Source organism: Lactuca virosa, chromosome 3 (genome assembly GCF_052849685.1).
Source record: "Lactuca virosa cultivar CGN04683 chromosome 3, Lactuca_virosa_CGN04683_v6, whole genome shotgun sequence".
Lineage (NCBI taxonomy): Eukaryota > Viridiplantae > Streptophyta > Magnoliopsida > Asterales > Asteraceae > Lactuca > Lactuca virosa.
Window position 1 is genome coordinate 72,223,971 of NC_136428.1, and position 12,251 is coordinate 72,236,221.

General features: G+C 42.0%; 1 protein-coding gene and 1 pseudogene across 1 annotated transcript; both read right to left on the minus strand.

The window, feature by feature from the left end:
* Window positions 1-268: 268 nt before the first annotated feature.
* LOC145165941 (tetrahydroberberine oxidase pseudogene) lies at window positions 269-2,122 on the minus strand (annotated as a pseudogene).
* Window positions 2,123-3,340: 1,218 nt separating this feature from the next.
* On the minus strand, window positions 3,341-3,853 carry LOC145163652 (uncharacterized). Its single transcript, XM_079082459.1, has one exon. The coding sequence runs from the start codon at window positions 3,851-3,853 to the stop codon at window positions 3,341-3,343; it is 513 nt and encodes a 170-aa protein (XP_078938585.1).
* Between the last annotated feature and the right edge of the window lie 8,398 nt (window positions 3,854-12,251).

The window sequence follows — 12,251 nt, forward strand, 5'->3', positions numbered from 1 at the left end:
GCCACTACCACGGCACCACCAATTAGTTGCCCTTTGTTTTTTTGGGTTTGCTCTAGCTCCTTCCTAGAGTAGTTGTATGAAATCTTTGTTGTTCAAAAATAAAAAATAAAACCATACACGTTTCAACATATGTTAGTCTCTACCAAAGTACTTTAATCCAAGTCTAAAGTTTAATTTGACTCTTAATTAAAAATTGGGTTTATCACACAACAAAAAGATTAACCAAGAAATATAAGAATACGAATAATGTAATTATTAGATAAAATCATAATTAAATATACAAATTATTATCACAATTCGACCATTAACTGATAGACGTATATGTCTTACCATGGAGATCATTTATAGGAAAAGAACCCGACAGAAAGTAGCATTGTTGCTAGTATTTCATGAAAAAATAAAATAAAATAATAAAAGGCATGTTTTGGTTCTTTCTCGGAGTTTCACATAACGGAGAGAGCTGATCAAGGTGTTAGAAAACAGGGATACTTTGTGGACGCCTAAAGAAATTGTGCGGATCAACTTTTGCCTTAATTCGAATCAACTTCATGAAGTTGTCCCTCTTCCAGTATCTCTCACCCCAAACACTTGCTTCTTCATAATTAGAACTTCCAACACCCAAATCCAGATCATTGTAGTTGGAATATGCCTCTCTGGGGTTGTTCGATACATAAGGAGCCAATAATGCATCCAAGCTTCGCAGCCAAGCTACCCTCTTTAGGGATGTAGGGGTTGTGTCTGAAGGTTGACCGTTAAAATTGACAGTCTTGAGAATTTGTAACAACACGCCCGCTCTATGAGGATATGGAAGTGCTGTCTCTGAAAAATCAGCCATCCTTCCGCCAAATGGATTGATCATCAGAAGCGCTGATTCATCGTTTTGGATAAGCTTTCTCCATATCTTTCTGAGCCCACTTACGGGGATGGGTGTCCGGACATAATCTGATTTGCTTTTGTTGTTCAGCTTGGCAATGGCAGATCGGTTCGTAAGAATTTGAGTCGGGGTGGAGCTTGGCAAGCCCCAAAACACAAGGGTCGACTGGACCATTTTAATTTCTTCACAAATCTCTCGGGTAACACCGAGCCCTGGAAATTTTCTATCAAGCAACGGAAGCAATGTGTCTCTTGTCCCCTGATATATTCCTTCAAACATAATTCTTATGGTTTTCTTGGTAGTGTTGCCGATATATTCGGCGAAAACTTGAGTTCTTATGTGCAAGTTTCTATCAATATATGGTGCAACGTATTGATATTTATGGAAGATTTCGGTTGCCCCTTGTTCCAAAGTTTTATTCAGTATAAAGACGGTTACTTTTTTTGGAACTGGAACCAAGCTCAGCTTCCATGCAAGAACAATTCCGAAACTTGAAGAACCACCTCCTCGGATCGCCCAAAACAAATCTTCTCCCATTGATTTCCTGTCGAGAATATTCCCATCAACATCCATGAAGCGAGCATCCAGAACATTATCGGCAGCAGTACCGTATTTCCTCAACAGGTTTCCGTAGCCACCACCGCCCATGTAACCACCAACACCCACCGTTGGGCAAACACCTGCCGGGAAATACAAGGTATCGGTCTCTCGCGAAATTTTGTAGTAGAGTTCACCAAGCGTAGCGCCTGCTTGGACCCAAGCAGTCCTTTTTGCTACGTCCACGTCTATAGACCTCATGTTGGTGAAATCAAGCATAACAAAGGGAACATCAGCAGTGTATGAGAGGCCCTCGTAGTCATGGCCCCCACTCCTGATCCTGATCTCGTAGCCGTGTTTCTTGGCGCAGTATACACATGTTTGTATAAGGGTTTCCTCCATAGGTGTCACGATGACTGATGGTCTACGTGTGGAGGGCTTAAGGAACCTGGTGTTTTGAACTGCCACTTGCCAAATGGGTAGGAAGGAAGCATTGACAGGGGTGAAAATGAGTTGAGAGATGGTAGTCACATTCTTGGATTTGGACAGTAGGCAGCTTATTAGATCGCCAGAACTTGAGGATGATAAGGACGTTGCCCATGAAACACAAAACAAGAAACTTAGAACCATGAGCAAAACTGAAGAACTAAGTTGAGACTTCTTCATGTCTAGTTAATTTGGTGAGCTTGATCAATAGCAATGGCTTATTTATATAGAGCAGAGAGCATATAGTTGACTTCAAATGGGGTTATAAAAATTGTGATCAGTTCAAATTAAGGTGTTTGAAAAACCTCGGAAGGAGGATCGTGATCAATTCAAAGGTGTTTGAAAAATGCGGGAAGGAGGATGGTGTTCAACTGATTCTATTTTAGGGTATACAGGTGCAGCGTTGAAGATATATGGCGTGTTGACTTATTCCCTATAGAGTGCTTAATTCGCATTCTAAAAACCAATGAAGCAATGAACAAATTGATATTACGTATGTTCAGATTTTTCGCCTTTTTCTTTTAACTTTCTGATTGAAGTCTTTGCTAAAATTCGAACCACACACGTTTTTATAATAATTATCAAACTCATAAATAGAACGTATCTCATCAAAAGTATATTTTTCTCAAACATAAATTGAAAATATTTCTTACGAATATATGTGGTTAATTTCCTGGCGCCGAATACCAAGTCCTGGGACTAGTTTGTAGATAAAGGGTTGACTTTGACTTTGGAATATAAGCATACAAATTACAAAGCGATTTTACTTTTAACATCAATTCAAATGCTGGGCTCCTCACCGTTCTTAATTAATACTCAAAACCTAAAAAATACGATTAAGTTTTTTAATTATACACTTTTAATACATTTTTATGTAATATAAGTAACTTATAGATTTCTTTAGAACAACTAAAATTAACATTTGAAATCCCCTAAATAAAGGTAGAATATTCATATGGTAATCAAAACACATAATCTATCACTAAAATAGAATAAAATAAAAATAGAAATCGTGTGATAATTATGCAAAATAAAATTTGTAGACTTATATGGTGAAATTTGGGGATCAAAGATCAGCAAATTGCCTACGCACTCAAGGCCTGTTTGGTTGCTACCGCCTACAGTCCCGGCCAAGGGTCGTTTGGAGTATTAAACAATGAGACACTTATGTAGTTGGTTCTCTATCCAGATACAAGACATGTTTGGCAGCTAACGATCATTTCAACGTCAATGAGTAGATTGTGACGAGATATTCAGGCCGGTTGTCAAATAAAAAAAACACATTATCAGCAATATAACAGCATGTCTATCTGCTAGAAAGTGGCGGATCCAGCCCGGAAGTCAAGTGGGGTGCATTGTTGACCGTTGACTATGTAAATTAATAATAATAATAATAAATACTTAAAAGTAGAATAACATTAAAACATTCAACTAAATGTCATTTTACAATTGAAATCTACGAGGGGACATAGCTAAGAAACGTTTGATAATACTTTCATTGGTAACCTTGGAAAATTCTTCTCTTTTAATAGCGCAAATTTCACAATCATTTAAAAATACATCCGAAATACGATTCCGCAAATCTAACTTGACAAGCTTCATCGCCGAAAAACATCTCTCCACCGTTGCGGTTGCAACCGGCAAAAGCAATGACAACTTCAATAACCGGTAAACCAAAGGAAAGTTAAGATGCATATTGCTTTCCACCATCACCTTAGCAAGGTCGGATATACTCTTCAAAGTAGCAAATCTTGCATCTTGTTTAATAAAAGTGGGGTAAACCGAAAGTTCATTTAGAATATTCAACCTATCTTTAAAGCTAAAATCATGTGGATAGAAATCGATCAACTTCTGTAACTTTGATGGGTCAAAGTCACAAAATGAATCATGTGGATTCAAACCTGTCACACAAATGAGCAATTCGTTGACAAATGAGCAATTCGGAACTGACTTCATTAAAACGATCACCGAACTCTTGAATTTGCATATCCAAAACCATGTTGACACAAAAAAACTCGTAATAATGGCGATCAGAGATATTGGTGTACTGTCTTCAGGCTCTTGGATTAACATAAACTTCCTCCATGTTCACCATTGGAATGTAATCATTCTCACAAAAAGAGGTGATATCCAAAATACGTGCATCAAACCCATCATTTCTCATATTTTTTAAAGTTGCAGTGGTTGATTTTACCAAACTTATACCAGGATTAAAACGTCTTCCCCTACTTCCAAACATTCTTACATGGTATTTTTTAAGGCGCGGTTGACATTGTTCTTTAATAAAATATTTTCGTCGTATATTGTCTCTTTGATTAGGGCGATAATCTGAAATTTTTTCCTATCAGCCGGATCCCAAGGAATGTCACTTGAATCAATTTCACTCGATCTTGGTGGAATAAAAGTAGGTTGGGCAATTTCAGCTAAAGATGGTCCTAATGAAGATGGTCCTGATGTGGATGTTCTACTGTAAAATCTTTCCATTGCACGTGTTATTGGGTTAAACAAAAAAAAACATTAATCAATGTTAAATACAATTACCAAAACCATTAAACATTAAACAAATACAAAGCACTAAATTAGAAAATACGATTAAACAAAACAGTTAAAGAAATTAAAATTTTCCATCTCTGTTAAGCTTAGTTCGTTTCCCTGTTGTCCCAGTTAATCATCAAAAGCAAACCAAGCCAAACTAACAAATCCATAGCACAAATTAATCTTTTGAGAGTGTTAAATTAAAATTAAATCAGTTTACAAATCAAAAATCCCAAATCAGAATTCATAAACCATTACTATCAGTTCATCAAATGAAACCCATTTGGGAAAATCAAACTAAATAAAGGGAATAAACTTACAATGATGGCGGCGAGCTAAATTAGACGATGGTGGTCCTTTTGCACGCGACGGTAGATGGTGTTGCTCAACAAGTAGTGAGAGAAGTCCGTCACTGCGTTGGCAGCGCTGCAGCGGTGTTGTGCAACAGTGATAAGTTGCGGCGATTGAAGACGATGCTGGCGGCTGTGGAGTTCACCCATGTGACTCGCCGAGCCCAATCATATTTCTGACTATTCTCACAGGGATTCACTCAGCTCATCGAGTTGACCCCCAACTCGACGAGTTATCTTTGGGTCAATGGTACTGGGTCGAACCCAATCCGACTCGTCGAGTCATCTCATAGACTCGGCGAGTCGTCTCCATTGTATCACTCATATGGTCTCCTAAGGTCAGATCTGGAACTCTAACTCATAGATCTGGCTTTCTAGCATCCAAAAGTCACGTAAAGGTCTGAACTTGGGGTTCATGCATGGTGTATATTGCTCTATATACCATTATGACTCCATTAAAGCTTCAAAGCTTCAAAGCTCCAAGGTTACTCAATCATGGCTTTCTACTTTCTGGTTCTCTGGACCTTACAAGGTCCAGGTCTATAGAATAACTCGAAAAAGGGTTTGGATGCACCCAAAACCCCATCAAAATGGTGATACAAGCCCTAACTTCACAACCAAAAGAAATTTATTCAATCACAAGGAAGGAAAGAGCTTATACCAGATCTGAAGCTTGAAATGAAGATGAAACTGATCCACAACTCTCTTCTGAGATCCTTGCAACAACCTTGATGTTCTTCTCAAGGAAATGACCTCAAATTAGTCTTTTTCCCTTTCTTGCTCACAAATGAATCTAGGGTTTCTCTCAAGGGATGAATGGCACTGATGGGGGGTCAAGGAGGCTATAAGTGCCTTTAAATAGGCCCAGGCCCGAGAAAATTAGGGTTTCTGTCTCCAGCGCTGAGTCGTCGAGTCGGCTCATCGACTCGTCGAGTCCACTCATTAATCCTAGTCATCAGCCGCGACCATACTCTACGAGTTGAGGCAGCAACTCGTCGAGTCCTTCCAAAATTCTCAACTTAAACTATTAAAATAATATACCTGTAAAACCGGATGATACAATTCTCCCCCACTAGAATTAGACTTCGCCCTCGAAGTCTTGCCCCGCAAATAGCTCCGGATGCTGCTCCCGCATCTCTGACTCAGGCTCCCAAGTCAAATCGGATCCCTTCTGATGCTGCCACTGGACCTGAACCAGGGACACTTCCTTATTCTTGAGGACCTTCATCTTTCGATCTAAAATCGCAATTGGCCTTTCAACGTAATTCAGGCTTGCATCCACCTGAATGTCCTCTAGAGGTACAATTGTCATCTCATCTGCCACACACTTCCTCAATAGGGACACATGAAAGGTGTTATGGATCTGACTCAGTTCTACGGGTAGGTCCAGCCGATAGGCTACTCTGCCAACCCTGGCAATTACCCTGAAAGGACCAATGTATCGGGGCCCCAGCTTGCCCTTCTTTCTGAATTGGATCACCCCTTTCTAAGGGGATACCTTCAGGAGCACAAAATCTCCAACCTGGAACTCCAGATCAGAGCGTCGTCTGTCCGCATAACTCTTCTGGCGGCTCTGGGTCGTCAGTAATCTCTGTCTCACCTGCTGAATCTGCTCAGTCGTCTTGAGCACTATCTCAGTGCCACCCATCACTCTATGTCCCACCTCTCCCCAACAAATAGGAGTCCGACACCTCCTCCCATATAACAGCTCGAATGGAGGCATACCTATACTCGAATGGTGGCTGTTGTTGTAAGAAAACTTAACCAAAGGCAAGTATGTGTCCGAACTTCCTCCAAAGTCCAAGACACAGGCACGCAACATGTCCTCGAGTGTCTGAATCGTCCGCTCTCTCTCTCCATCTGTCTGCGGGTGGTACGCGGTACTGAAATGTAGACGCGTGCCCAACTCCTCGTAAAATTTCCCCCAGAATCTGGAGGTGAAACGCACGTTTCGGTCTGACACTATCGAGACCGGCACCCCATGCCGAGACACCACCTCTTTCACGTAAATCTCGGCTAATTTTTCCGCCGAAGAGCTCTCATTAATAGCAAGGAAATGAGCACTCTTCGTCAATCGGTCCACGATCACCCAAATCGCATCGACCCCCCGTGCGGTCCTCGGTAACTTGGTGATAAATACCATGGAGATCTGTTCCCACTTTCACCGGGGAATCTCCAGAGGCTACAATGGACCATGTGGATGCTGGTGCTCTGCTTTGACCTGACGGCAGGTGAAGCATCTCTTAACTACCCACGCAACATCCCTCTTCATACAGGGCCACCAATAATCCCTCTTCAAGTCTAAATACATCTTAGTGGCCCCGGGATGGATCGAGAATCTCGACCTGTGCACCTCCTCCATCAATACACGTCGAGCTCCGCCCGTATAGGGCACCCAAATCCGCCCTCGGAAGGTCATAAGCCCTCGGCTATCCGTTACAAACTCGGATACCTGCCCAATCGCCCACTCCCTCTTGCGGTTCTCCGGTCTCACGGCCTCCGACTGGGCCTCCCGGATGGTATCCAAGACTGGAGTCATCACCGTCATCCTCATACATATATCTCGGATTGGAGCACACTCTGCTCTACGGCTCAGGGCGTCAACTACCACATTATCCTTGCCCGGATGATATGAATTCTCACAGTCATAATCTTTCACCACATCCAACCACCTCCTCTGTCTCATATTCAGGTTGGGCTGATCCATAAGATATTTCAGACTCTTATGGTCGGTTTATATGGTACACCGGACTCCATACAAATAGTGACGCCAGATCTTAAGGGCGAACACCACCGCCCCCAGCTCCAGATCGTGGGAGGATATCTCGTCTCATGAGGCTTCAACTGCCTCGATGCGTATGCTATCACGTGCCCCCTCTGCATCAGCACTGCACCCAATCCCGATGTAGATGCATCACAGAAAACTATGAAGTCCTCCACTCCCTCGGGGAGGGCTAACACTGGGGCCTCACACAATCTCTGGCAAAGGGTATCAAATGAGGTCTGCTGCTCGGGACCCCAAACAAAAGCAACACCTTTCTGGGTCAACCTGGTGAGACGAACTGCAATCTTGGAGAAGTCTCTGATAAATCTCCGATAATAACCGGCCAGACCCAGAAAACTCCTGATCTCGGATGGAGATCTCGGTACCTCCCATCGCATAACTGCCTCAATCTTGGTCGGGTTGACCAAAATCACATTCTGATTAACGAGGTGCCCTAGGAACTGGACCTCTCGTAACCAGAAATCACACTTGGAGAACTTGGTATATAGCCTCTTCGATCTCAAAACCCCCAAAACCTCTCTGAGGTGCTCTTCATGCTGTTCCCTGGACCTCGAGTACACAAGAATGTCGTCGATGAACACAATCACCGACCGATCCAACATGGGCCTGCACACCCGGTTCATGAGGTCCATGAACACTGCCAGTGCGTTGGTGAGTCCAAAAGGCATCACCACGAACTCGTAATGCCCATAACGAGTCCTAAAGGCCGTCTTCTGAATATCCTCATTGCGAACCCTCATTTGATGATACCCAGACCTCAAGTCGATCTTAGAAAACCAAGATGCACCCTGCAACTGATCGAACAGGTCATCGATCCTCGAGAGTGGATAACGGTTCTTCACCGTCAACTTGTTCAACTCCCGATAATCAATACACATCCGGTGTGAACCATCCTTTTTCTTGACAAAAAGGATCGGAGCTCCCCACGGCGAGCTACTCGGTCTAATGAACCCCTTCCCTAACAGCTCTTGGAGCTGAGAGGATAACTCCTGCATCTCTGGCGGCGCAAGGCGATAGGGTGCCTTGGCAACAGGTGTCGTGCATGGAATCAAATCAATCCTAAACTCCACCTGTCTCTCAGGTGGCAAACCCGACAACTCTTCAGGAAACACATCCTCATACTCACACATAATCGGCACCTTGGAAATAGAACTCAATCTCTCAGCAGTAACATGCGTATCAATCGCATATGCCACATACCCCATGCATCCCTGCTGTAAACTCTGTCTCGCTCGGACAGCAGAGCAGAAATACGACTCAGGCCTAGTACCCTCGTCGTATACCTTAAGTACTCCCCCACTAGGGTCTCGTATAGTCACCAACTGACGCTCGTAGTCTATCATGGCTCCAAATCGACTCAACCAGTCCATGCCTACAATGACACAGACATCACCCATAGCGATCGGTACCAGGTCTATCAGAAAATTGACACCAAAAATCTCCAGAGTACACCCTCGAATCACGTCAGTAACAAAAACTACATGCTCGTCGGCTATGGAAACCCTCAGAGGCCGACTCAAAGCCTCACTCCTAATGCTGATGTGGCGACTAAAAGCTAGAGACACAAAAGAGCAACTCGCACCCAAGTCAAATAACACCAAGGCAGGTACAAAATTCACAAGAAAAATACCTATACAGCATGAAATAAGCACAATTATCTCAATAAAATCATAGAAAAGAATAAGTTACATACCGGCCAAAACGCCAGGTGTTGTGCGGACCTCCTCCGCTGTCAGCTGAAAGGATCTCCCACGAACCCTCGGCGTCTCGGCCTTCACATGCCGACTATCAGTAGCATGCACCGAAGCTGGTGCAGATCCCTGTGCTGACCCCTGCACGAGCTGAGGGCACTCGGCCTTACGGTGGCCTGTCTGGTTGCAATGGAAGCAAACCGAGAATCCCTTGGGGCAGTCCATCGCCATGTGCCCCTCTTTGCCACACTTGTAGCACATCCCCATACGACATGCACCCTCGTGGCTCTTACCGCACTTGCCACAAGTACGGCCCTTCTGGCCCCCAACTCTAGTATCAGCGGGTTTGGCCCGCTTCGTCGCCGGCTGCGACTGCACTGGTCTACGGTCCCTACCCCGGGACTCCTCCTCCTCTCTGGTCTGTAACTCAAGCTCGATCTCCCTCCTCGTGGCATTGGCCTGAAGCTCGGCCAATGTCCTGTATGACGAGTTCGCCACGAACTCTCGTATATCCCTCCTCAGTATGCTCAAGTACCGACTCACACGTGCCTGCTCAGTGGGCACATGCTCAGGGCAGAACATCGCCCTCTCGTGAAACATCCTCGAGATCTCAGTGACTGACTCTGTCTTCTACTTGAGAGACAGAAACTCCTGTGCCAACCGCTTGTTGGGTTTTGAGCATTCTAACACTCTTATGGTGTACATGCAACCCTATAAACCTTGGATCTATGTTTTCTCTATTATACATGCAAATGTTAACTATTCCAAGGTTTCATCCTAACTAACATATTATGAAGCACCTATACTACAAAGTTCTAGTTAGATGACATACCTTTTGATGTAGCTTGATGTCTTCAAGCTTTAAGAGCTTAGCCCCAATAGTGTGGAAGCCTCAAATGGAATCACAAATCACCAAAACACCTTGGAAGAACTTGAGAGAATATGTATGCACACTAAAATCGGCCCACTCTTATTTTCACACACTTGTGCCAATTTTATGAGCCAAGGACCCCTTTATATATTATGGAGGATTAGGGTTACATCCATGTAAACCCTAATACCCATGACCTTTCATTTACATAGGATCCATGGGTTAAAAGCTCCATGGACCATCCATGAAAGCTTAGCCCAATCTAAATAAACTTGGCTCATTCCATATATATAAGAGTCCATATTTAATTAATTCTTTTTGATCACTTAATTAATTCTAAATTAATTCTTGATCAATACTAAATAAATAATATGATTCCATATTAATATATTAGAACTTATAATATATTAATATAAATCATAAATATACTATTCTCAAAAGACTATCCATATAAATTGTTCCGGTGAAGTGCAACCCAAATGGACCATGCCGAGTCCGGTCAAGTACATACCAAATATGGTTATGGACTTAGACATTAATCCAACAGTCTCCCACTTGGATAAGTCTAAAACTATTATTGAGTATGACTTCAAAACCTAACTGGCAATCGTAGCTCTTAAAGCCGTTGTCGAAATCTGACCTTGTCAATGACTTGTCCATTAGATAAGGGATCATATATTCCTCCATTCTAGATATCATATGGACTGAGACATGGATTATAATCATTCTCTCTGTCCATTTGTTGTTTCCCGATTTTCGATTTATGATGACTGACTGATTGAACAAATCAAATCAGTCCTGGCTTGGCCAAGCACTCACATGTGTCATCGCTAAATCATGAGGGGCCCACAGATATCACTTTTATTCCGAAGGTAAAAGGAATGGATAAACTTCGACTCATATGGCTTGTTCTACTACTTGTTGAATCATACACAAAGGCACGTTTTATAACATCGAGTTACCAATGCGTTTTCATGCAATCAATGTATAAGCAACTCATAGTAACAACTCATATCTCTAGGTTTTAAGAATATAAGATATTATCGTCTAATGATCACTCGTGATAAAATCCATGAAGTGATTCAAATGAGCGCGGGTTGAATCCAATACTCAGAACTTATGAGCACTCATGAGTGTTGTAGCACCACTTTGTCCACCAACTTGGACCTCTACAAACCAACCCATGACAGTCTTGATTCATATCTACTTCCAACATATGACCGACTGTGGATGGTTTGAATAACTTAATCATTTAGGAAGAGCGACTTAGTTATTCTGGAAGTCAAAACATGCAAAGTGAAACACAAGAATAAATTAATCAAATATGGTATCAAACCCTATGAATATAAATAAACACTTTTATTTATCACCATACTGATTACTCATTATTCATTGTTTCGGTTTTATCAACTTTATACTTGAATTAAAAACACTAGTTGTCCCATGCTCCAAGCATGTACACTATGTTTTTCTTAAACAATAGCTTTGCCATACACCAAGTATGCACTCTATGTTTTTCTATGATCCTTACTTTGTGAAATAAACCAATTGAACATAATTTCAATGATTCTAATTTCACACTCCCAAATCCTTATCGAAAAATGTGAGAATTTCAAATTCCTATCATTTATCGAAATCTGTTTAGATTTTAAACTTATATGCACTGACCCTCCTGTAATGAATATGTACAAAGTCACAAAGTCTTGTCAACAGTCATTATAGGGTATTCCAATGGAGATCAACTCCATGGAAACTAAGTCTCATATTCAATGTACATTGCTTTGGACATGCTTCTTGCATTAAGTTTTCTAATCTTACACAGATAACTTCCACCTATGGAGACAACTCCATATTCTCATTTTGACTATCACTTCTGAATAAGAGATGCCTCTTTTCAGAATATGTCAATATGGTCCTTCCAAAATTAGCACTATACTTCCAGCTGTCCCTGAGCAACCAATCTTTGGTAAACCTCAGATTGTCCTCGACAATTGCTTAATCATTTTAGTCATATCCAATTTTAGACCTTTTCCCTTCTTAATGCCTCTGGGCATTTGGAAAAATTTAGAAATGACAAATATTATAGCACATGTAATCGATCCTGTACCCAAAGCAAATGGTA